General features: G+C 44.6%; 1 protein-coding gene across 1 annotated transcript in view; it reads right to left on the bottom strand.

Annotated features, from left to right (window-relative positions):
* The window catches only part of TRA2B (transformer 2 beta homolog), a 33,534-nt gene extending 20,940 nt beyond the window's left edge, over positions 1-12,594 (bottom strand). The window contains exons 1-2 of the mRNA XM_034780641.1: positions 12,444-12,594; positions 2,517-2,650 (exon numbers count right to left, since the gene is read on the bottom strand). Coding sequence (XP_034636532.1) covers positions 2,517-2,650; positions 12,444-12,479 — 170 coding nt within the window. The 5' untranslated portion in view covers positions 12,480-12,594. The remainder of the gene's footprint in view (positions 1-2,516; positions 2,651-12,443) is intronic.
* Positions 12,595-27,060: the final 14,466 nt, after the last annotated feature.

The following is a 27,060-nucleotide window of genomic DNA, read 5'->3' as shown; positions in this document are numbered from 1 at the left end:
TGAAGGCATTTTGCTCATACAGGTGTCAAGGAGCACCATTTGAAGACAATGAAATTGCACAATTATCACTTTGTGCATTATCAGATTATTGCCTCTCTCTTCTACAGGTGTGTCAGAAAGAACCCAGTCTAGCTCTCAGAACTAAAGCTAAGTTTGTAGGGCTGTTTAGTTTCTGATCAGAATCACATTTAAAATGACTTGCCAATGACCATGTTCAAAATCTGACCAAGCTGGAAATGGAATGTAGGTACCTTGGCTCCCAAGCACACCTTAACAGAAGGCTGTAATTTTACTCAAGTTAGATGGTTAAGCCAATGGAGTTCATAAACTCTGAAAACTGAGTATTTCCAGTTCAAGGCATTTAAAGTTTATTACAGGTGCCTCCGTTCTAAGATCATGAAGCCACAGTGGTCAAAAGCTCCCAATGAGAGAGGGGACATGCTGTAAAGCCAGTAGGCTGATTATAAATTCCATTATAACGCTTGTGATCTTCCCAAGCTCAGTAGTTATTGATTTCTTATTTTCTTTAAAAGCCATGAGATTAAAAGCTAATATTGTGGCAACATTAAAGCTGCAGTATCAACCATAAGAACTCAGTAAGTCTCCAAATTTATATTAGTTCCTTTCAACATTTGGCTACTTCTTATTAATGAACAACAAAATACAAATTAACTGATATTCTTATCCAAGGATTTTTGAATCCTCCTGTTGTCCTCAGATCTCTCATGGCAATGAGTTCCACAGGTTAATTATAAGCTGTGTAAAGAGGAGTTTTCATTTTGCTTTTCAATTTCAGTTGATACCCCCTTGTTTTATTACAGTAAAGTGTAAACAGGCGTGTAGGATTTACCATTGTATGCCATTCGTTATTTTGTACACATTTATCATGTCCCCTTATTGGACTCTTCAGAGAAGAAATTAAATAGCTTCATACAGAAGCCTCTCCACACCCCTAAGCATTTTGTTGCTCCTCTCTGAACTTTTTTCCATTTTTTTTTTTGGCAAGGTCACCAGAACAGTATTCCAGGCAAAGGTGTACCACTGATATACATAACGGCATGTTTTCCGTATTTTTTCTATGAATTCTTTATACAGCCTAACACTAACTTTTTTTTCCTGTATAAAAGCATGTATGAACAGCTCAATGAAAACCACCTCTGCTCAGCAACACCCAAGTCTTTCCCAAGTGTTCACAATTAAATTTAGAACCCTAGCAACATGTATGAGTAGTTCAAGTTATTTTTCTATTTGTTAGCATTGAATATGTAGATCAGTACCTATTCATACACGCAAGTCTTATTTACAAGTTTTGCAGGTTTACTGTTCAGCCCTTTCTAAATAATTAATTTATGAAGCACCAATTTCTCATATAGTCCCTTTGGGTACCGTTAAGCCACTGTGATACTGAAAGCTGCAAATTTATTCCTACTGTTTAAGTTTTTAATCCATGACAGTACTTTATGTCTCATACCATAACTACTTTCCTTGAGAGGGACTTTGTTGCCAGTGACAGCAGGAAGTTGGCAGCTCAGATTGTTTTGTAGGGCGATACATCTCAAACAATGTTAATGTGGCACTAATTACATCTTAAAACAGCAGCAATATATACAGGTTACTTCCCTCCCCCAATCTTTGATAAGTCTTACAAAGCTCTCAGGGAATTTTAAAAATAATCTTTTCAGTTTATTGTACTAACGTTAACACTTGCTTTACACTTGTCAGTGTATTATGCACGTACATATGATGAGGCTGTATTAATGCACTTGAGAGCAAGCTGGATATTTATCAGTAGGAGCAACTCATACTCCATGTTTTTTGGGTGGGAACATACAAGCAGATCCTCTGAACAGGTTACTACTAAAAAATTGGGAATCAGAACACTGTACAATAAGCCACCTTTATGTACATTAAACAAAGACAAAAAAATTGGGAATTGTGCTTTTAAAAAAAGATACTGTTTAATGTATTAAGACAGTCTGAAAGGTGTGTAGTTTGTAAAACCTACCTCCCCCAGTCTCCCTTCTCTGCTTTTCTATTTAAATCTTGAATTCAGGCCATATGCCATGGAAGATGCTATGGTGACTGATGAACTAGTGCAATGACATCATAAGAGTCAAGAGAGTGAAAGCTGAGAGGGGAAGGAGTTTTAGTCAGACCATTTAGCAATTTGATGACATTTAACTATAAATGGCATAATATTTGAGAGACAGGAAACACACATCCCCTAAATGAAGTGGTGAGCCCGTACATGAAAAGACAGCAGGAGATCTTCCAGAAAAAAAATAAGGAAGACCTAACTTGATATACCTGAGGTTGAAAGAAAAGCAAGTCTTCACATCTCACACTTATTTTTATGTCATACAGCAACTGAAATGGCACAAGATTGTTTTTACTCAAATCTTCTGTAGGTCTGTTTTAAACTTTTGGTACCAGATTCAGGCTTAGCTTGAATAGCTTCCACCCCACCACTGTCAAACAAATTCAGACAGACATGTCTGTGTTGAAGGTAAACTCACCTAGATTCAGACCTGGATCTAGATTTTGATCTGGATCGCCTGGAGTCCTCCTTGGATCGAGATCTTGCAGGAGTGTGCCTTGCAGACTTGCCGGACCCATGGGCACTTCCGCTTCTGGAAGCAGAACGGGATTCCTGCATGCAGATATTGAAAGTCTAATTTGTACACAATTTCTGGGTGATCTAAACTCTGTAAACAAGCTCCAGTGAAAAAAAAATGGTAAAATTTGCATCTCAACTATGTGTCCGGGCAGTTGAAATTAGAACTGCCTAGATTTTAAGAATTTTTTTCCCCTGGTAGGCACTTTACCCTGCATATGCTTTCTCTATTAAACAGATAATGCATGCATGTTTAGCAAAATATACAGGGACACATAAACAGACTAGTAATTACTTAGCGTAGTGCTTTCAGATTCCAGATTACTTCTTATCTTAACTTCATTTTTATTCCTTTTCTTCATTCTTCCGTTTCAAATTCTGACTTCTTTCATCTTCCCCACTTCACACAAATTGCTCAATATTCTATAAGTGGGACTTCTGGTCTGATAATTAGCATGCATTCACTTTCTTTTTTTTTTTTTCAAATTTCAGCTTCACTTATTCCTGAGCTTCAAATAATTCTCATTTATAAAACTTGTCAAATGACGACTTCCGCATTTTCCTTCTTCAACATTAACCTTAATAGAAAAAGAACAGGATGAAGAATATTTTAAAACTCCAGGATAAAATCTAGTGCCAAAACTGAAACTAGAAAAAAATGCTACGTTTTTGGACCTTTTTTTTATTATATATGCAATTCAAGACTTGGATCTATCAATTTTTCTATTACTTTTTACATGGATGTCAAATCAGTCTTAGTATTGGGTAACTGTGCATTCTCTATTTATACCTAATTAAAATGAAGTGTGCAATGGAAGAATTGAAGATTTACCGGTCATTTTGACATGAAAAATTTCAAGGGATATTATATTTCACACTTCTTTAGCCACAGATTTAGATCTTAATCAACAAAAAAAATGGTTAAGTGTCAAAAGGTCACCACTGCACACACATCTAGTTAAACTGAGTAAACCGATAATCTTTTTGAATTCAAAAGTACAATTCAGCTGTAGATTAAATGACTTAACCTTTAATGTTCCCTTATGTCACTAATTCCACGAATATACACTATTATAACAATTTTGAAGACGTGATTTTAAAAGTTCGGTGTGTGCATGTTTAGTTTGCCTGCAAACTGACCGCACATGCAAGTTTTGTATTTCCATATGCAACCATGGTAATTCTGCACACAAACTGAAGATGCAATTGTGCATCTCAACATTAATTCTGGTTCTCAAAATCTAATGTACTATTTATACCATTGTTTACTACTTGTATTTTTCTCAATATGGATAATGAATATAGCCTAGTTACTTACATTTTATGATTTAAAAGTTTCTAGCCAGTGCCACGTTCAACTTTCATACACAAATCACAAGGCTGTAACACTTGAGTTGCAAACACTGGAGAGGAACGTTAGTTTTGAAATATTGGTTGGGGAAGTTTTTTGTTTTAAAGCTCGTGGAAACTTTCCTACTGATAGCCAATTTGGAAAACGCTTGCTATTTTATTTAAAAAAAAAAATCTAAACTTTGAGCCATGTTTCACCTATCAGCAACCGATTAATAACATTTTGGGGCCAAAAATTACTCCCACTCTTGTCAATTCTAAGGATTTTTCCCCCCTTCTTTTTAACTTCATATTCCCAGTGTTTGGAAATTCATACGAAAAGGTGTTTTCATACTGGATAGTCATTAGCTGAGCCAAATTAGTTTTAATTTTAGTTGAAACCACCACTTCCACAGAACCCAGAGGAAAGCTTGTTTTGCTGTGAGTTTGTTTACGGTGACTACCATTAATGTTTAAAATATTATTATGAAGTGTTAAATGAGAATTTATTTCAAATCAACAGCAATGGCACTTATGCTAGAAGTCAGATATTCCACTTATATTTGTGAAAATGTAATCAACTATACTACCTAGCTATGAAGAAATAAAAGCAGACCTTAAGTCTTCTTCACGAAGCAGTATTTACCGGGAGTAGTGCTTTACAGTTTCATGCAATGAAAACTAATAGGATTTTTCTAATTAGTTGTGAACATTATTTAATCTGTACTCACTACTCCATTTAAAGAAAAAAATCTTAATCCTTCCCAGAACTCTGCATCATTTTAAGTTTCTATGAATCAATTCAGCCAGTTAATTTTTTAAAAAAATTCAGAACTTAGTTGTCGCTTCAAACACAATTTCCTTTTACAACAGTGTTCCTTTTATGCACAACAGTGATAAAAATCAGTATAGGCTAAAATGTCTTGGAGATGAGGCTTCCTAAACCTAGCTCAACTTACTCAGGGTTTTCCAAATGTACTTCTTTTAGGCCTGGCACAGAAAAATATTGAGCATTAAAAATTCCCATTGCTTCTATAATCCTAGTTTTAAAACCACTAGACTTCAGAAGAATTTGAGAATTTGCTTCCTTTAGTGACGTTTGACCAAAAGCCTTAATCCACTTGTTAACACAGAACACTGTCCTGTATGTAGTTCATACAGACTTTGCTATATTCTCCATAAACTAAGCTCTCATTTCTAAACAAATTTATAGTTCTTTGTGGGTCTCAAACTTCCAGACAAAGAGCAATACTATTGTGTGAACTCCCAACACTCATTTTAATGGCATAATTTCTAAGCTTACATTTTATCCAAGAAAGTCACGCCTCAAAAAGATGAGTCACTTTACCTATATTACCCAGTGCAACAACATCAGAGGTGGAACATGTTAAACCATTTAACAGTGCCAAGACTATTACAAAGGTTGGCAACAGACTGGTTCATACAAATGCAGAGGTAACCATAACTAAGTGGAATTCCTTTCAAAAAAATCAGAGGAGAAGGAAACCTAAAAAGAGGAAAAAGATAATTGCTTAATATCTACATCCTTAATTAAGCAATTGGCTTCTCTCTCATTAGGCTCCTCTGGATTTTGTTCGCTCTCTCCTGTAATTCTTTCAACCTAAGTCATGATTCTATGCCATTTCTTTGCCCAACCCCTAGTTTCAGTCAATCTTTCTATACATTCTCCCCAGGTTCCTTTCTGGGAGTCTTTGAAGAATCTATTCCCCCTCATCTCTAAAGAGCGCACACATTACTGCAATAATCCTTAGAAGACTGAGGAAAACTGGACATGATTCCAGTAGAGCTTGTCAACACTACTCCTTCACTTGGCAAGAAAGGAAGCACTCCCTTCACAGTCAGAGAATATTGCCTCAAATACTAGAAGCCCATGGAGCAGAGAATCCGATAGTTCCCCACTATATCTTTATCAATCTCCGCTCATCTTGGTGAAAGCTTCTCCCACAGTTGAGTCTTACATTTTTCAGCTTCTAGTTTGCTTGGTTTTGCTCTTCCCAGTCTGAGTTTTCCACTCTTCATACTTGTATTGCTTTATGCTCCCCTCTGTATTAAGAGGTCTGCTGGAGGCTTGCTATGCACAGGAGCAGCAAAGGCAGGGCAAGTTTCTGCTTGTGCTATGGCTGGAGGGGAAGGGTAGCAGAAGAGAAGTTGGGTCCTTCTCCCCCTAACTCTAAGCAAGAGTGAATCTATCAAGGATTGTATTAGTTTCATACCACTGCACATCCCATTTATGGAAAGAGCAAAAATTTCTAATTGGAAATTTGTTTATCCAGTGTTTTACATCTAAATAGTTTTCTAAATCTGAATTTCAGAGGGGGCTTATTTTAGGACTGTAACTCCCCCACCCTTTCCCTGTATCTGCTACTATACTCATTCACATTTTTCCTTCCTTCATTCAAGTTTGGATTTTGAGAGTGCATGGGGAGCCTGCAGATTCAGGGTTGTAATTCCTGTAGCAGTCATGCCACATATTTTTGGCATACATATGATAAAAAATACACTTAATGCACTTAAAAAGGGAATACAAGAGGCCAGAAACTCAAACCTATGCCTTCTGTGTTTTCATTATTATTTGTAGCATTCCATTAATTACGATGATAGTTATGATAATAGAACAATTAACATGTATTTTACTAAAAATATGGAAAAGTTATAAAAGCAGAAATATCTCTAAGAAGGTAGATTGGTTTCAAGCGTTCTCCATGTGGTGAAAGCTGTAAGGCATAAGGCAAGCGCAAACAGCTAAAAAAAACCTGTTATTTTAAAGTTTTTGTGAAAATACAATCTCACATTCATTTCTATAATAATTAAATGACGAGTCGTAGGGCTTCAGTTATCTTAAAGGGATAATCAACTTGAATTTTAATTTAAAAATATAAGCAGTTTCAGATAATGCACTTAACCCTGATTTCCTGTTAATTTGTGAGTTTACAATCACATTTTCCCAAGTGTTTTTCTTATTCTTAGTTACTATGTAAAAGTTCCAGTTACGAGGGGAAACAAACTGAAAATCTTTCAGTTTTAGTAATATTAGTTACTTAAAACTATAGCAGATACATTCAGAGGTGCGATATTTAAGTTGATTAATGATCGGAATGAGCCATGCTTAAGTATTTTCACCACATGGAGTTGACAGTTCCTCTCATACAACTTGAGTACTATTGAAATTACTTATAACAATTTCTTATTCACAACTAACATTGTGACATGTTCTGTAATTATTAGTCAGAAATTTAAAATTGATGTGTAAGCATGCTATAAACAGGGCACCAGCAGGATATATTAAGTGACAACTAAAGGACAGAGGGCATTCAGTACAAACTATAATTATCTTTCACTGGCTATGTCCTTCACTAGAAAAGGGTGTTTTTTTTTTTTTTTTTAAGTTGGTAAAAAAACACGCAAACACCTTTTTCCATGTGAAGACAAGGTTAGTAAGTCCTATTCTGAGAGAGGTTCAGTGCCCGCAGCTCTTATTTGGTCATTCAAAGGAACAAGATCAGTATTTGCAGGTCTCAAAAATTACCAAATAAAAGTACACAGACCAAGGTAACCACCCATTTTCCAAAAAGGAATGGTATATTTCAGGAGTGACCAGAACACCACTGAATCAACATTTGGCATAAAGTGACTTGAAATAAAAGTAGGAACCATTTTCAGTGTTCATTGCGAAAAATGTTCCCATTTATTTCAAATCCTGGATTTTGCGCAATTTATATAATCTCACTTCATCTTGGGCAGTTTGTCAGTGAATACACTTCAGGGGGATAATGCTGGGAGGCAAGCACATGCTATTTCCATTGAAATAAATCACATCTCACTTGATTACTGGGCCCACAGCTTTACTACTATGAATAAAGCGGGGACTCCCCAACTTCCAGCTTGAAACAGCAAAAAGCCACTTCTCGCTAACCTTGCAAAAAAAAAAAAAAAAAAAAAAAAAAAAAGTACTTAAAAATACTAGAAAAATGTCACAAAACCCAGTGTTGTTGTAGTCATGTCAGTCCCAGGATATTAGAGAGACAAGGTGGATGAGGTAATGTCTTTTATTCACCTTCTGCTGGAGAGAGAGACAAGCTTTCAACCTTACAGAGCTGCTTTTTACCTGAAGAGCTCTGTGTAAACTCAAAAGCTTGTGTCTCTCACCAACAGAAGATAGCCCAATAAAAGATATTACCTCACCACCGTCACATAAGACAGTTTAAAAGAGCAAATCTGTTATAATCTAGTCTAAAATAGCAGAATTGTGGTAGCTAGTTGGCTATGTTCTCCATTTTTACTTTTAAAAAACCCCAGCCCCAAGTTAGTAATACTACTCCTGTATGGCTATGTTTTATAATTAAATGCTAGTGAGACATACCTGATTTTACGTCTTGTTCATGTCTATGTCGATAGGGGGTTGCTTGCATATGCAATTTTCGGAAAAGCCCCAAGGTCAGGGTGATGTATAGTTTAAATTTCACACATTTTCTATGATTTCATTATTTAAGGTCCTCTTCACACCAGTGTTTTGTGTTTTCACAAAGTTGTAATATAGTTTCCATAAACACTAAGCAAAGATGCAAAGTGGTTATGTTGGCAAACTGTACTCAAACCCTGCCAGTATTTTCTCAATCAAGTAGGGGCTTCTGCTAGTACACTCACATACAGCTACCAGTTTGGCAGCCCAAAGTGAACAGGGATTAAATGGTATAAATGGTAAATATGTTCTTTTCTTTGCAGAAAAGTGCTTGGTCAAAGTACAAGATGTAGACATTATGAAAAATAAGATTGGAAAAACACTAACCTAAAATTTGATCATTCAGAAGGACACCATCTGATAATGTCTAGCATCTTGAATGTACACTAAGTTTAAAAAGGATCTTGCCCCTAATTGTTGAACATTTAGGGTGTCTACACTGCAATGTAAGCCTGTGTTAGAGCCTGGGCTCAAGGCTAATGCCATTGTGTCTCCACTGTAATTGTGTTAAGCCAGGACCAGGACCCTGCAGGGCTGGAGGGTCCTAGTTCGAGTCAAGCCCAAGATCCAAGCCCTATTGCTTTGAAGTGTAGCTGCAGCCCGGCTTGACACAGATCCCAAGAATCAGTTGGAAGTATCCCCCAGTTCCATGCAACAACTTCCTGAGCCCTCTTACCTCCAACAATCTGCAATCCACCCTATTGAAAAGGGAAGATGCCCCCATCACCTCTTTTGCAAATGCATTCTGTTCTGATCATCATTCTGCAAATACACTATCAAAATTTCCTGGATTTGCAGTGGAAAGTGAGTCGATTAGTAAAGATGTCCCACACTGTACCACAGTCCTAGGGCTTAGATTGGCCACATTTCAGGGGGGAACATTAGGGACTCTAGGATATGTTTACTTTGACTTAGGACGCTGCAGTGTGTATGCCTGAGCCCTAAGTTTGAGCACGGGTTAGAAAAGACTTGAATGTAGGGTTTAAATACAATGTAGATGCTCAAACCCGGAGTTCCTTAATACTAGTCAGCTGACTTGAGTCCCACTAACCCCAGGCTTATACTGCAGTGTAGCTATACTCTTAAAGATCAGTACTACTGTCCAATACTGGTAAATCTGTGCCACTGGAAATTCTACACACACTACTGGAAAAATGAGCACATGGATAAAATTTAAGATTTCATACTAATACCCTACATATTGATTTCTATGGAAAGCTAAAGTTTTACCTTTTTTTTTAAATTATTAAGGAAATGAAAAACCCTCTGTGACAGATTTAAAAACTCAATTACCAACCAATATGTAGAAACAAACAGCTACATAGGTCTCAAGCATAACAGAAAGTCAGAATATTTCATTTAAAGAATGTGTATTTTTGCAAGGTTTCAATTTAAACTAATTTACTCTATTTGGGTTACATTGACGAGCTTTTTTTGGGGGGGGGGGGAACACACATATCTAAGTAATTCACCTCTCCTTTTCTGATTACCTTCATTTGTTATATTTGACCCAGCTAAAGAGAACATTTTTGCAGTAAATGCTGCTTGTTTCTGAAGATATCGTTTACTGTACCATAATTGCAATATTACTACTTGGCTTTCATAGCTAATTTTGTACCCATTGTGAGCATTTTTCCCAATAATCCAATGGTCCGCAACCTTTTTTGTCTGGCGCGTGCCAGACAACAAGCCACGGAGGACCGTGGCGGCGGACGACATCCGCCAAAATGCCGCAACGTTAACAGGTGTCGCTGCCGACAAGTAGCATCATCCAGAGGTGGCGGCATTTCGGCGACGCCTCTTGGTGATGCTGCTTGTTGGCAGCATTTCGGCCGATGCTCGTCCGCTGGCCAGTACGCAGGCGCACTTAGATGCCATGGCGCCCGTGGGCACCGTGTTGGGGACCCCTGCAATAATCACTGTTTTTTGGGGGGGGAAGAACCCACTTCAGGGCTTGTAATTTCAAGTCAGATGCTACTGTCCAGATATACAAGTCACCTTTAAACATGGTTCAGGAGGCCAAAAATATTTGTACAGACTAAAATTGCTATCACTTGCTGGGCAGTTCATCTGTCCCTCCCTCTCCCCACTGCCTTGGAGCTGCTCCCAGGAGCCTCCTGCTTCCTGTGCAAGGGTGGGGGGGAAGAGGGGTGCTAATGTGAGGGCATCCTTCTCTCCCTGCTCCCTATCTCCAAGGAGGGGGTCCGCAACTTGCAGACCTACTTAAAAAGGCAACCTACTTAGAGTGGGGTCAGCATACTTAAAGGGGCAACGCCCATCTCTCTCCCCCACACAAGGTGGGTGTCTCCACCTCTCTGCCATGCTGTCTTCCCTCCCGCCATTTGTGCTGTCTTGTAGAGTGTGAGGCTACATTAACAACAATGTGTTAACCCTTGAGGGCTCGGCCGAGTGCTAGCTCATCATTTAGCAGTAAGGCATTCCCTGGGAAATATCCCACTGTCTTCCATCCTGACTCCACCACCTCAACCAAGCTTCACAACTGCCACTGATGTGTACAGTATTAAATTGTTTAAAACTTATGTTGTGTGTGTATATATATATGTGTGTGTATATACACACACACACACAGTCTTTTGTCTGGTGAAATTTTTCCCCCCTGCAACCTAACTCCTCCTATTTACATTAATTCTTATGGGGAAATTGGATTCACTTAACATCGTTTCACTTATGTATAATGCAAAAGTCTACAGTATACTTGTCTGAGCAATTATGCTATTCCAGTTTTTGGGGAAAACATTCTAAGACTCAACCATCCTTGACAAGCCCAGTAAACTATGAAAAGTTACATCGTGTTTACAAGCAGCATAAGGTTTGAGACAGTGCTCCCCTAATAGTTGTAAACACAGCAAGAGCTCAGATGCAGCCTCATTCCAGCATCCCCTTGACTCAGGTTCTAGCAAATGCAGCGGATGTCTATGCCAGTACTGATGGTAAAGCAGGCTGGCCCTCATAAGCTATCCCTCTTCCCTCAAGCGCTCTATGCATTTTAGGCACCATCAACAGCTTCTGGCTATTGATAATTTGTCAAAAGCGGTCACACCCAACCATTCATAGCAAACCAACATGGACACTACAGGCAGCGTCAGTGCCTCCAGTAGTGAGCACAGGAACTGGAGCGTGGAGGCTTCAGTTCCAAACCCGTCTCCACGGTGGCTGGAGTGGGACCGGACCCACGTTACTTAATGTCGTCTAAATACCCCCATCCCTTACACGGAAACACCAATGCAGAGGAGAGAGAAGGCTATAGCCATGCTGGCTGCCCGGGCACCCGAACTACCAGCCCCCGACAGATGCTCTGCGGCTGCGATTGCCGGCAGACGGGTGGCTACGCCCCGGGGCAGCGCCGGGAGAGGTGCTGGGCCGGAGGGGGCAGGTGCCCTAGCCGAGCTCCGTGTTTCACCCACGATTGACTCAGCGGCTTCAGGGCGAAGCCCGCTGAAGCTCCCCGCTGCCACCAAGCGCAGGAGACGCTGGGGAAGAGCGGGGCGGGGAAGGGGGTTAGCCTGCGCGCCCCTAGCCGCGGAGCCCGCGCAAGGCACGTCCTGCCGGGGAGAAGCTCGGGTCGCGCCCGTGCTTCCGGGGCTGCCACAGCCCAGAAAGCGGCTCGCCTGCCAGGACCCCGGCCGCGGGCCGCCTGGGCACGGGACGCGCCTGGCCTCTCGGCCATTTTGTCCCTTTGGCGGGTCACCAGCCCAAGATGGCGCCGGGAGGACTCACCATGAAGCACGCAACCGAGCAGCTAGAGTGTCCCCACCTCCCCCATTAGCGGCCCGGCGGCCATTTTCCCGCGCCAACCCCAGCCAGCCCTAACAGACGGGCCTCCCAGCGCGCTCCCCGCGGAGGCTCGGCCGCGCTCCACACCGCCGCCGCCTGCGGGTTACAGGCCCGCTCCTGCCTCGCGGGGCCGTGGAGCGGCGCCCCAGGCCAGCCCCAGACGGGCCAGGCCGCGCTGCCGCTTTGGAGGCCCGGCCAGCTGTGCTCTCAGGCTCCGTGTATTACCCGCTCGCCGTAGTTCTGCTCCCCGCTGTCGCTCATTGTCCCTCGAAGGCTGCCAGCAACCGTCGCACTAACCGCCACCACCGTCCGGCACCACCGCTCTCCACCACGGAACGGAAGTGACGTGCGTCCCTCCCTCGCTAGATCCCGCCCGCTATGTGAGGCGGGCGTGAGTGACACACCCGGTGACCTGAAACTCTCTCAGTGACTGGATGAGCCTAGCCCCACCCCCCGCCTGCTCCTCCCCCTCCCGGACTGAGCGGTGAGACTAGCCCCCCCGGGGGCGGCTGTGTGTGTATTGGGAGGGGTATTTGAGGGGCTGGAGTGTATGTAGACTGAGAGGGGTACTGAGGTTTGTGTGTACTGAGAGGGATATTTCGAGTGTGTGGGGAGGGTGCATGTGTACTGGGAGAGGTATCTGGGGGAACTCGGGTGTGTGTCCTGGGAGGGGTGTGTGTCCTGGAAGGCAGTGATTTCCCTACACCCCTCCCCACTAGTTTTGTGAACTAGTTACATGCCAATTTAGTGACTGTTTGGAAATTTGAATAGAAATTGAAACATTAAAACACACTTTAAAAGCATATACAGTGTATGATAAAATACATGTATCTGAAAAAGTATAATAGATTTGAAAAGTATGAACATAGACTAGCTGCCTTGTACAGCTTTTGTTTTATGACAATGTCAGTGCATTCATTTTGGTGATGTTGGCCAACCTAATAATTTCAAATGATGTTTTGTAACCAAAGTCTAAATGAGCTCTCCCTGACAGCTAGTGATGAGCTGGGACTGGAGGGAAAGGCTTCAGGACCAGATTGTATTTACATTATTTTTTATTATCTAGGTATCCAGCAGACAGAGCTGTGTTGCCCAAGTGATAGATTTTGGTTGGGGTTGGGTTACAAATCACTTGAATGCGGGGGGAAGAGGGGCAGGGGATGAAATGTTGTTTTTATTGTATGAGTAAAAGGCAGTAGAACTGTACTCAGCCTGTGCTGATTGAGGGCATCGAGAGAGGGTGGGGACCTGTCCCTCTCCACTGTTTAAAGACAGAGCTTATTAGGCTCCATAGATAGTCTTTTGTTCTGTTAAGTGACCACTGCAGCTGAAATCACTGATAATCAGGTCTAAAAGTGCTTAGTCGTGCTGTGGGGTCATGTTTCTGTGGAAGAGATGTCCCAGACTGCACTAGCAGCGAGGTGTTCCCTCCCCCCCAGCTCAGCTGAAATCACTGAGAGCTGGGTGGAACCTCAAGAGACCAACTCACAGAGGTCACAGTGGCAGGTGGCAGCAGAAGATGACTGCGCAGGGCCATTGGCAACAGAGTGGTGCAGTGAACGGTGGCACAACAAACAGCAGTGGCCAGAGCGAACAGTGAGCAGCTGGAGGAATGAGCAAGGTGCCTTCTTGCCCCCCACCTGGGAGGTGTCTGTACTCACGTGAAAGCACCTCTGAACTCTGAGTCTCTACTGACCAAGGACAACACCGGTGAGTGGGGTGCGGAGGAGGGAAAAGTGAGGGGCATGTTAAATAAACATTTGTTTGTTGGACTATATTTTAGTGACTTTGCTTCAGAATGCTAGATTTGTGACTGAAAATGGAAACTTATACAAATATTTTTCCTAGTAGGCCAAGATTTTTAAAATGCATTATTTGCCAAGGTTGTTATCTCACATCGTTGATATCTTGAGAGGTCATTATGTTGGGGAGTTTCTGTACTAAACATTTTTATTATTATAATTAATTTTTACATAAGAATGGTCATATTGGGTCAGACCAATGGTCCATATAGCCCAGTGTCCTGTATTCTGATAGTAGTCAAGGCCAGGTGCTTCAGAGGGAATGAACAGAACAGGGAATCATCAAGTGATCCATCCCCTGTTGCCAATTCCCAGCTTCTGGCAAACAGGCTAGGGACACTCAGAGCATGGTATTGCATCCCTCCCCATCCTGGCTAATAGTCACTGATGGACCTATTCTCCAGGAATTTATCTAGTTCTTTTTTTAATCCTGTTATAGTTTTGGTCTTCACAGCATCCCCTGGCAGAGTTCCACGGGTTGACTTATGTTGTGTGAAGAAGTACTTCCTTTTGTTTTTTTTAAACCTGCTGCCTATTAATTTCATTGTGTGACTGCTAGTTCTTGTGTTATGTGAAGGATTAAATAACATTTCCTTATTCACTTTCTTCACACCAGTCAAGATTTTATAGACCTCTATCATATTCCCCCTTAGTCATCTCTTTTCTAAGATGAAAATTCCCAGTCACTTTAATCTCTCCTCCTGTTTCATATCCCTAATCATTTTAGTTGCTATCTCTGTACCTTTTCCAATTCCAATATATCTTTTTTGGGATGGGGGACCAGATCTGCACACAGTATTCAAGGTGTGCATGTACCATGGATTTACATAGAGGCAATATGATATTTTCTGTCTTATTATCTATCCCTTTCTTAATGATTCCCAACATTCTGTTCGCTTTTTTGACTGCCACTGCACATTGAGTGGATGTTTTCAGAGAACTATCCACAATGACTCCAAGATCTCTTTCTTGAGTGTTGTTAGCTAATTCAGACTCCATTATTTTGTATGTATAGTTGAGATTGTTCTCCACTGTGCATTACTTTGCATTTATCAACATTGAATTTCATCTGCCATTTTGTTGCCCAGTCACCCAGTTTTGTGAGATCCCTTTGTAATTCTTCGCAGTCTGCCTGGGACTTAACTATCTTGAATAGTTTTGTATCATCTGCAAATTTTGCCACCTCACTGTTTACCCATTTTTCCAGATCATTTATGAATATGTTGAACAGTAATGGTCCCAGTACTGACCCCTCAGGGATACCACTAGACCTGTTATGTGTTTTGGTGTAACTTGCATTATCCTTATGTTAAATTTGCATTATCCTAACAAAACATTTACTTTATTCATATCTCTTTTATATGTTGTAGGTCAAAGTGAAAATGAAAAGACAAAAAACAATAAAATAATTTTTCCACTCAAAGGCCTCAAAAACTAGCTAAGGTGAAGAACATATCAAGAACCAAGAATATATCAACATGTCATCTGAAGGTTCAAGTGGTATATCTACATCCGACCAGCCCGAAGCACAAATATAGCTACCTACTGAAGAAACAGTGTCTCCAAAACCTAAAGGCAGTTCCCGATGTTTGTCGGTCAAAGTGTTCCCATTTATTAAAGTTACAAAAGGTGGCTACTGGTGCACCTCTTGCAAAAAAGCTTACGAAGAAGGAAAACTTCCCAATGCTATAATTGGTAAAAGTGGAGGAGCTTGGTTTGTCAAACCGACCAGCAAAGCCAATGCTGACAAACTACATGAAAAGGCTGCAAAACACCAGGCCTCTGGAGTGCATCAATATGCAGAAAGCCTTATAAGCCCACTTTCAAAGCCAATTTTAGAAGTACTTAATGAGGCTGTTAAGAATGCTGGAGACACAACACAGTTCATGTGAACAAACATGGCTATGGCATCCTACTTTCTATTTAAGCAAGAGATACCACACACTACAAACTGGAGGCCAATGTTAAGTGCATTGTCCCTTGTTCATCCTGAAGTTGAACACTGGTTTCGAACAAGACCAGCAAATGCTCACTATCTTTCTGCAAGAAACTCAACTGACTGGCTAGAAGCATGCAGTGCAACAGTGAAAGACTCAAGAGTTGAAAAAGTGAAGAACTCTCTAACCACATTCAAAAAATTTGCATACATGGCTGATGAATGCACTGATGCAAATGGGCATCAAGTATTAAGTCATTGTGTACGTTATCTTGATGTCAGGGGTAGGCCAGTAGATGCATTTCTAGATGTTCAAGTTATAGAAGACACATCGGCTGCATCTATGACAACCCACATCGTAGAAGAGTTATATGCTTGTCAATTGGACCCCAAACAGATGGCTGCTTGTGCATTTGATGGAGCTGCAAACTTCTCTGGAAGACATGGTGGAGTACAAGCTTTGCTCAGAGAAAAGTGTAACCCTAATCTCTCCTATACGCACTGCAGAGGCCATCTACTCCAACTAGCGCTAGTACAAGCTGCAGAATCTTCAAAAGACATTTAAAAAGCTATAAATTTAATGTCTTCATTATATTCTTTTTTCAACAAGAGTCCAAAAAGACTGAATATCTTGGAAAATATAGAAGCTACCCTGGCTCCCAGTGCTTGCCCTGCAAAACTCATTTGCGGCAAGCCTGGGGGGGGGGAAGGAGGGGGAACGTGGTGCGCTGGGGAAGAGGCGGGGCCAGGGTGGGGATTTGGGGAGGGGACCAATAGGGACAGGGAGGAGGCGGAGTTGGGGTGGGGCAGGGGACAGGGATTTGGGAAGGGGTCCAATAGGGGCAGGGCAGGGTTGTTCTTCGGCAGCAGGCCCTTGACTTGCTCCAGGTCTTCGGTGGCAGGCCCTGCAGAGCCGCCAAAGACTCGGAGTGAGTGAAGGGCCCGCCGCCAAAGACCTGGTAGGGAACCGCCCGGTGAGTACAACCCCTCTGTTTTTCCCCCCCATCCGACCCTCTGTCCCCCCTCACCACCCCCCCCCCCTCTTTCCCTGTCCCCTGACCACCCCCCTAGAACCTCCGCCCCCTCCAACTGCTCCCTGTCCTTTCTCCAACCCCTCCTCCTGGCCTGGCCCCCTTACCATGCTGCTCAGGGCAGTGTGTATGGATGCTGCATGGCCTACTGGAGCTTGCAGCCCTACCTCCTTACCTATGCCGCTCAAAGTGGTAGGAGCTGCAGAGCTGCCCAGGAGCGGTCCAGGGCGCCGGCGGTGGGGCACGCTGAGGCTCTGCGAGAGGGGGGGAAGGCGGGGGAGCCTCCCAAGCCAGGAGCTCAGGCAGGCTGGATGTGGCCTGCGGGCCGGTGTAACAACAGAAAAACCTCCCTCTCCCAATTGCCCACCCCTTTAACAACCAGTTCTAAAGCAGCTTCTAAATTTAATAACCAGTTCACGCAAACCGGCTTCAACTCACCACTGAATACAGGTGCCTCCAAATAATTTTTGAGCGGTGTCATTTTCTTCTGGACAAGCTTCTGACACCCCCTCCATGCACTTCAGTGTCAAGTTTTCCTTGGCATTTGGAGTGGGGGCTGAAGGAGGGGGAATGATGACCCCTTGGGTTTGTTTCAGCAACACTAATGGGTGTGGGGGCAGGCAGAGTTGTAGGAGAGAGATCTTTATTGGGCACACTGAAGCTGCAGAGTTTGTGGGAGGGGCCTGGCCCCTGTTTGCGTCCCTGAGCCCCTGGTGACACAACAAACTAGGTCCTCCGGAAACATGGCCCTCTTTGGCCCAGGTCAGGGGAGATGCTGCTGTCTTGGATCTGGACTAGAACAGTTCAGAAGTGTTCTGCCATTGCACTCCAAACAGACAGACGATGGAGTATTATTCCCATTTTACAGACAGGGAACTGAGGCCCAGAGAGGTTAAGTGACTCATCCAAGGTCCCCCCAGGGAGTCTGTGGCAGAGGCAGGAACTGAACCTACATCTCCCAAGACCCAGTCTGTTGCCTTATCTAGAAGCCCGTCCCCTAAGCTGCAGATGCCCCCTAAAGAATGGGAAATGCTCCAGAGCTCATGTCTGCACCCTACACTTTCCAAGCTGGTAGCTGAGTTTTCTCTAGCAGCAGCAGCAGGATTGGCTGCTTTAAATGCTATATTTACAATACCCCCTGCCCCAGAGATTGTACCCTGGACCTGTAGCCCCACAAGTACCAACTCTCTTGAGCTAAGGGAACTACCTCATTGGTTGTGAGTAAGTGGAACCAGCCACTAGGGGGCACTGCACTCCCACAGCCTATCCAATGGTTACATCCATAGATGAGTGAATCTGATTCCCCCCTCCCCCCGCTTCACTAAAAATACAGCCAGGATCAGCTCCCTCCCTTATGCCGGCACAGAAGATGGCCTGGTCCCCACTGAATCCCTCTCACATATCATGCAGTCCCCCTGCATATCTGGGTTGGCGGGGTGCTCCCCACCACCCCTCGCCACAGGTTCTTTTATGCACAATGTAGGCTCCAGCAATAAAACCCAGACACCTAAGTCGAGCCCTCAGGCATCTCTCTTGCCTCTCTGTGCTAAGCCTTCACCCACTTGGAATTGCTTGTAGATAAATCTCTGATAATTTTCACATGACTTTACATTGTGCCTCTTCATATAACTTTGTAGTGGGTCTACCCATGTGTGACCTCTGTTTTCATGAAACTTTGTATCAAAGCCTAATGTAGAAACTTTGCATGCCCTTGGTATAATGTTATAGCCCCTAAGGATAGAATAAGATAGAAGAAAAATGTCTCTTTGCTAAGAATAGATAAGATTTCCCCTCACCCCTTAATTAATTGCCCTGTTGAATGAATGAGGTGTGAATGAGGAAGGTGTGGAAGGCAGGCACCTCCAGACAGCTGCAATAGTTGGAGAGGGGATGGAAACCAGACCCAAAGACAATAAAACTTGTCAAGTAGGCTCACGTACTTGTAAAACAATATAATTCTTGTGTTTTTATTTTAAGTACAAAATAAATATGTATAACAAATTTAAAAGTATGTAATTAGTAATTTGGTATGTCGGGTGGCGCCTTTTTTTTATGTGTTCGCTCCCCCTGACTTTAGAACCTGGCTACGCTACTGGCCAGGGCAGGGGAGAAGCAGAACACGGCGCTCAGGGGAGAAGGCGGACTGGAAGTGAGCTGGGCGGGGACCGGGGAGCTGGGCTGGGCTATCCCCGTGGGTGCTCCCTTCAGCCCCAGAGCACCCAGAGTCGGCAGCAGCAGGGCGCCACCTTTGGTGAATATGCTCAGTGGGGGAGCAGCTGCTCCCCCTGCTCCCGCCCTAGCTACGCTCCTGGGTCTGTGAGGATATTGAATTGCTTGGGTAGTTCTGGAGCACAGGCCCGGGCCCTGCAGGGACAGAAATCTATATGACTAGCATTGCCTTTGGGAGCGGGGCTGTCCCCAGGGATGGTGAAGATCAAGACAGTGGTCTCCAACACCTTCCATTCTCTGGAGAGTTTGATTAGGAAAGCTCTGAAGTGCTGATAGCAATTTGCAGACATCATGTGTTACCTTTGGGTGGACTAGTCCAGTGGCTCTCAACCTTTTCAGAGTACTGTACCCCTTTCAGGAGTCTGATTTGTCTTGCATACCCCCAAGTTTCACCTCACTTAAAAACTACTTGCTTACAAAATCAGACATAAAAATACAAAAAGTGTCACAGCACACTAGTACTAAAAAATTGCTTACTTTCTTACTTTTACCATACAATTATAAAATAAATAGATTGGAATATAGATACTGTATTCACGTCAGTGTATAGAGCAATATAAACACGTCATTGTCGGTATGAAATTTTAGTTTGTACTGACTTTGCTAGTGCTTTTTGTAAAACTAGGCAAATATCTAGATGAGCTGATGTCCCTCCTGGAAGACCTCTGTGTACCCCCAGGGTTACACGTACCCCTGGTTGAGAACCACTGGGCTAGAGTTCACTTCATTGCCCTTCTCCAATGCCTAAAAACCCCAACTCCCACAGAAAAAGCACCTGGAGACCCAGAGTTCAGTCTCTAAGGATTTTCAGTAAGGATCACACACAGTCAACCTCCCCACATTCAAGTCCCCAAAAGAACAAAAGAAATGAATTTAATTTTTAGTTAAGCTAAAGAGCATTAGAACTGAAGCTAAATGACCACAAGGTGGTGTTATACCACCAAAAATGAAGCTGGGTTGCAGCTCACTCCACCGCGCTAGCCAAAGGCTAGTATCACAGAGCAGGTCCCACACCCCTGGTTCCCAGTCTTCATTTCCCTGGGGCCTAGAATGCCTCCAGAGTTGCTGGCTCTCACCCACATGGGCCTCCAGCATCTACCCTCTCATTGCTCCCACCAAGCAAACACTGGGAATCGTTGGAAGGGTTCTGGAAGAGAACGGGCTGCTCTGCAGGAGACTGGGGATCATGTCAGTGCAGGACACTCAGCTTCCAAGTCCTTGAGTTAGCCAAGGAAGAGGAGAGTTAAGATTTAACTTTCCACCACAGTGTCTGCCAGCTGACCCTCCTGGAGATGCTCTCCTAGAGCTCAGCCGTGCTAGAACTGGCATGCGCGGGACCCAGAGCAGCACGGTGCTGATACCTTGCCCACCCCTGATTGTGTCTGAGGGTACATCTACACTGCAATTAAAGACCTGGGGCACAGCCACGGCTGGCTCAGGCTCACAGGGCTTAACAATTCCTGTGTAGACATTCCAGCTCAGGCCCTTGGGGCCCCCTCCCCTCCCAGGGAGCGAGAGCCTGGGCTCCAGCCTGAGTCTGAACGTCGACACCGCAGTTTTATAGCCCAGCCTGAGCCCCACGAGTCTGAGTCAGCTGATCTGGTCAGCCATGGGTCGTTAACTGTGGTGTAGACATACCCCGAGCAGCTGGTAGGGCAGACATTGCCTGTCCGGGCGGATATCGAAATGAACCCGATAAGACTTAGCTGGGGGAGGGGAGGCTGGGAATTTGCCCTGGCAGCATGCAATGTTGGAGAAGTTGTCTCAGGGTGTGTCCACACTGCACACTAAGTCCAGGCTCTGACTCCTTCCATACACACACAAATCAGTCTGACTCGGGTCAGCAAGCACCAGGTCCTAGGACCCTGCTGAGGGGTGGGTCAGAGCCCGAGTCCTGTAGTGACTCAGGCCCAAGCCCTGTCATTTTACAGTGTGGTCACAGCTCCACCTGCAGACCCGAGTCAGAAGGGCTGCGTAGTGCAGTATGGATGTGTTAGCATGGCTTCTGAGATCTGGGTCCAGCAACTGCCAACCTAGGTTTACAACATAGTGTGAAGTATGCATCTGAAGAAGTGAGGTTCTTACCCACGAAAGCTTATGCTCCCAGTACTTCTGTTAGTCTCAAAGGTGCCACAGGACCCTCTGTTGCTTTTTACAGATTCAGACTAACACGGCTACCCCTCTGATACTTAACATAGTGTGAACGCTCAACTGCGGGCTTGGAAACACCGTGCCCATGAGCTGGGGGCCCACCACAGTTCTGCATTTGCTATACGTGTAGCCCTCCCCCAAGGTTTGGTAGAGTGACAGGCGGGCACAGCCCAGAACTTCAATTGTAAATTAAAATGTGCGGGCCCAGAATCCCCTTCTGCCTCCATTTCATTGTGAAGGATGAGTGCATGCACCCTGCTCTGAGCCACTTGGGGCGGTGAATTGCCCCTTGTCCCACAGAGCTGTCTGCCCCTCTGGCCTGCCTTGCACACCAGGTGGAAGCACTGACGTCTCTCCCAGGTTCTTTCCACAGGCCAGGGAGCATGCTGGCCTGGGGGTGGAAGGATGGCAGCAAGAAGGATATTCTAATAGAACCCAGTCCTGAAAGGTGCTGAGTGCCTCTGCTAGGTACTGAGCACCCTTAGCTCCCATTGACTTTAATGAGATGAAGACACTTTCCCTGGCAGGGCCAGGGCCAGGGCCAGGGCCAGGGCCAGGGCCAGGCAGAACAAGCTCCTGCAGTAAAACAGCCCTGCGTGCAATATCCCAGGGCACGGTGATGCTCTCTCCTGAGTCCCCAGACAGTAACTATTTGAGGGTATAATAAACCCCAGGGTAAAATCACAGCCTTAAGCTTAAATGACAGCATTTCCCCTTCTAATCCCCGCTCCCCCTTTTCAGATCTCCCCAGAAGTGTAGGAAAAGCCAGGCTTTCTGAGCGCTGAGGACCCGATGTTTGGCTTCTGGCAGAGGAGACCAGATCGGGATCTTACAGTGACCCACCAGCTCAACCTCCCGTCAACAATTTTGACCAGTTCATGGCAGCAAACAAAGGAGTCCTAGAACGCCAGTCTGACTCCCACAGAGCAGGACTCGCGGTGGCATCATGCAGTCAGCTGGGCTGTGAATTAAAAAGCAGCTGGCACGTTATAAACTTTGTTTTCCCAGTTTAACATTTACTCTGTCTATTTTGGCTAGTGTCTATTGGGCCAGCTCATGGAGACAAGCTGCCTGAGAAGAGCTGGAGGAACACATCTGCAAGCAGCATTTGCAGTCTAAAGTTGCTATTTTTTCCTACACCAACAATCTCCGCTTCCATTTGCCCTGGTCCGTGTGGGCGCCCAGTGGTGCTGCTCAGAGGGGAGCTCCAAAGAGGCCAGAAGCTGTGTGTCTTACCAAGTCGGAGGGGCAGTGTCGGGTGGCAGATGAAGAGGGGAGCATGTGGTGTCTCCCAAAGGGGAGAAGGCACAGTGGGGCTGGATGGGGGATGCTGGGTGGGTGCTTAGATAGGGTAGCAGCACCCAGAGAGGGCTCTAAAGAGGGAGGCAGTGAGCACATGCCCAGGACAGTTGTGTGGGAAATACAAAACAAGGTTAATTTCCCAGGTCAGTATCCCAGAGGTTTGCATTCCCCATGGGGCATTAGCTGGCTGTGCCCAGCATATGAGCCCTTCCAGGGTGACTCACGAGCACCATGGCTCTTGGCCCTGCACAGGGGTCTTAGAAGCTCCTGAGTAGATCCAGGTCCTGGGACATGAGGCAGAAAATTAAAGGCCTTCCTTAAAATGGGGAATGCACTAGGGGGTTGAGGGCTTGGCTGTCTGAACGCAGGCACTTAGGGGAAAGGAGTGGCTCACGATATGCCGGACCAGGCACCTAGGAAGAGACACGTGCTCCTCAGCGGTCTCTTCCTCAGGCTGGGCTTTTCACTGAAGCCCCAGGACGGCAGGGGCCCAAGTCCTGTGAGAGTCAATGGGAGCTGGGCAAGGCATTTAACTCCTCCAGATGCCCTTGAAACCTCTGCTGGCTATTTACTACTTTCCCTAGCAGAGATGGCCTCGAATCAGAAACTGCGCCTGAAGGCTGAGTACCAGCCACTAATGTCTCCTGGGAACCACCAGTTACTCACCCTCACCTCAGCCACATGGGCAAAGGTCCAATGATGGGCGGGAGGACTTGATGTGAGCTGGTGGTTGTTAGAAGTGCTCAAAGGCATAGAGCTAAGTCCCACCCCTTCCACCGGCAGCTAAGCCAGCTTCAGGTATGAAGCGGGGCTGAGCCTCGCTTGATGCCAACCTCTGCATGTCACATGACATTCTTATATTCAAAGTAGGGAAATGTGGCCTAGATGAAATGAAATATGGGTGCACAACTGGCTGAAAAAACGAACTGAAAGAGTAGCTATCAATAGTTCATTGTCAAACTGGGAGGACGCACCAAGTGGGGTCCCACAGGGGTCTGTCCTGGATCCGGTTCTATTCAATATTTTCTTTAATGACTTGCTTGGATAATGGCGTGGAGCCGTGGAGAGCTTATGTAACCCTTCTGCACCAGAGTTCAGAAGTTCATCTGCAGAGTTTACCTCCCAGCCCGTGTGGAAGCAGGGGAGGTATGGGGGACATCTTACATGCTCTGCTGCTCAGGTTGATGGCCGAGTGCCACACCTCTCCATGGGGTTCTGCTGCAATCTTCACCGCCAGCCCCACCTCTCTGCCAGCCATCCTGTTGGCTGCTCTTCTCCACTCTGCTCCGCTCTCTGCCAGCTGCCCAGCCAACCGCCCTGATATCCCCTCCACTCCACTCACCATCCTGCTGTCTGCTCCACTAACTTGTCTTCAGGCGCTCCCGCCCCCAACACAGCTCTCAGTGAGCTCACCTCTTAATAACTTCAGCTCTCAGTGAGTTTAGATGGTAGTAGGGGAGCCTCAGTCCTAGTACACTATTAGCCCAAAGTAGGTCTAAGCATTAGGTATCAGTGATTTCAGCTCCGCAGTATATAACAAGACTACTGATAGAATCAAAATTAGCTCTGTTATTACACAATGGAGAGAGAAGAGGTCAACATGGCATTTTAGGACCTCAGAAGGAGGCCCCCACACTACTGGGTACACATACCTGTCCCCCATCTCTCTTAGTTCACTGGGCTTTGGAACCCATGTCCCTTGCCTAGTGAGTGCTGCTTAGTTGAGGGTGAATCCCTTCATCATAAAATGCCAAGTACAGTTATCCTGGTTATGTGAATCAAGGACAGTAGAACAATCTTTATTACTCCTGTCCCAATAACAAAGAGACTGGGGATCCCACAGCAGCCAAAGTGACCATTTGGGCAAGCAGTCCATCATGCTAGGCAGGGTGGATGTGCCCATGCAAACAAGATCAGCCCCTGAAGTCCTTTTCCACAGCTCATCACTAGATGTCAGGGTAGCGCTCATTCTGACTCTGCTTACACTTACAATTTCTGCAGATGACACCAAGCTGGTGTAATCCATTAGAGTTAAAATGATCTTGATAAACTGGTGGATCTGAAAGCAAGAAGAAATTTCAGTGAAGACAAGTGCAAAGTACATCACTTAAAAGGAAAAATCAAATGCACGACTTCAAAATGGGGATTAACTGTCCAGGCAGTGGTCCTGCCAGAAAGGATTTGGAGTTTACAGGGGCTCACAAATTCAGTACAAGTCAGTGTGATGCTGCAGTGAAAAAAAATCAAATGTCATTTTGGGTTGTATTCACAGTAGTGTTGTATATGAGACACGGAAGGTCATTGGGCTGCTCTGCCAGGCACTGGTGAGGCCTTAGCAGGAGTACTGTGTCCAGTTCTAGGCACCACACTTTACAAAAGTAAAGGACAAATTGGAGCAAGACAAATGATAAAAGGTTTAGAAAACCTGACCTGTGAAGAAGTTTGAAAGAACTGGGCATGTTCAGTGTAGTGTAGAGAAGACTGAGGGGGGGACCTGATAACACTCTTCAAGTATCTTGAGCTGTTATGAAGAAGACAATGATCAATTGATCTCCATGTCCACAGAAGACAGAAGTAGTAATGGGCTTAATCTGCAGCAACGTAGGTTAGATATTAGGAAAAACTGTCTAACTATAAGGATAGTTAAGCTCATGGAAAAGGCTTCTAACGGAGGTTGTGGAATCTCCATCCTTGGAGGCTTTTAAAAACTGGTTGAACAGACACCTGTGAGGGATGGTCTAGGTTTACATGGTCCAGCATCAGCATAGGGGGAGATTGACTAGATGACCTCAAGGTCCCTCCCAGCCCTACATTTCTATGATTCTACACACTTGTCTGCATTTAGGGCTCATCTTCACTAGAAAACCAGCGTGCTTTAGGACTCTGACTGTAAGGAGTCATGTCCACTAACAGAATGCTGACATGACTTACCACTTAGTGTAGACAGAAACTACAGTGTTCAACATCATGTCAGCTGGCCATGAGCAAACCCTGCTGAACTGTAGGGTTAACCATTACCAGCTGACACAGTGTTAAGTGTAACTTATCCCTGTTCATTCTGACTGCAAAGCCATGTTGAACTTTGTGTTTGTTGATGTGACTCTTCAGGATGGTGTTCTAAGTCTAACATGACCTGATTTCCCAGCTGGGATCCCTAGGCAGCTGCAGCAGGCATGCTGCTACAGCGAAAGCTGGCTGCCAATTGTTGAGTTAGGGCTACCCTCGTTCCATTGGATTGTGTTTTTTTTTTTTTTACCACACACATAACTGTTGTGCTAAATAGTGTTCACATAAAGAATTTGAAACAATTGGAATAGAAATCACCATTCCCAGTTGTCCAAGGCCTCTTCCAGAGAAAACAGCAAAGTCCAAACTTTAAGGTTTTCTTTGTCTCCCCAGCAAGAAGACAAATAAAAAGCAGGGGACAAACATTTTCTTCCCTTTGCAAGTCGCCTTTGGCTGTCAGATGTACAGTGACCCTGCTGGCTGCTCCTTGAACCAGGCTGTTTTCTTAGGACTGCGATAGGCCTGGGTTTCATGCTAATGCCATGTGCGCGTGCACTGCCTGCTGAGGCCAGGGTTGGTTCCACGTACATAATCACAGCTTATCATTACAAATCACCAGGGCCGGCCCACAACATTTTGGCACCTGAGGCAGGGAGCTCAAATGACGACCCTATGCCTCCTTGCTTGGGCCAAAACTTTGAAAGGTCTCAATTCTGCCTTCTTCCTGTTCTACTCCTCTCATGGTACTGCTCTGCTACCTACCCCAATAAAGGAGAACTAACAACTTACAATGCCTTGTTCAAAAATTTTAAGTAACACAACTTTCAAATGCTTGAACAGCAAATGTAACTTTTCTTGTCTGTATAGTAAACACTGGCATTTTTATCTGTTTGAATAATCAAAGTGGTGCTTTCCGTGCCTTCTTGGTTGCAAAGATTTGAACTGCTTCCTGCTGAAGGTCCACAGTCTGGGCCAGCTCATGCTCTATTGAGATGGTTGCAAGGCCGACCAGACTCTCCTGTATCATTGTGGAGCATAGACGTGTTTTTATTAACTTCGGCTTGGAGAAGCTGCGTTCTCCACTGGCAACGGTTACAGGAAGTGTTAGAAGTATGCACAGAGCAACAAAAGCATTTGGAAAGAGGGTGGTCATCTTATTTGTGCACATATATTCCAGAACAGCCTTTGGAGTTGATCCTGCTGAAATGTATCTTGAAAGGGCTTTCAGTTCATCACCTAAATCACTCACATCAAATATCGCGCATGTCATCATGTGTCACTGTCTCTAATGCCCTGCATTGCTAGTGTAGATCTTCTTCAGGTATAGTGAGGAGTTTTGGAATATCATACAACATCCCAAATATACTGCTGCATTCCTTGAGCTG

This window comes from Trachemys scripta, chromosome 9 (genome assembly GCF_013100865.1).
Source record: "Trachemys scripta elegans isolate TJP31775 chromosome 9, CAS_Tse_1.0, whole genome shotgun sequence".
Lineage (NCBI taxonomy): Eukaryota > Metazoa > Chordata > Testudines > Emydidae > Trachemys > Trachemys scripta.
This window is presented reverse-complemented; position numbering and strand designations above follow the sequence as displayed.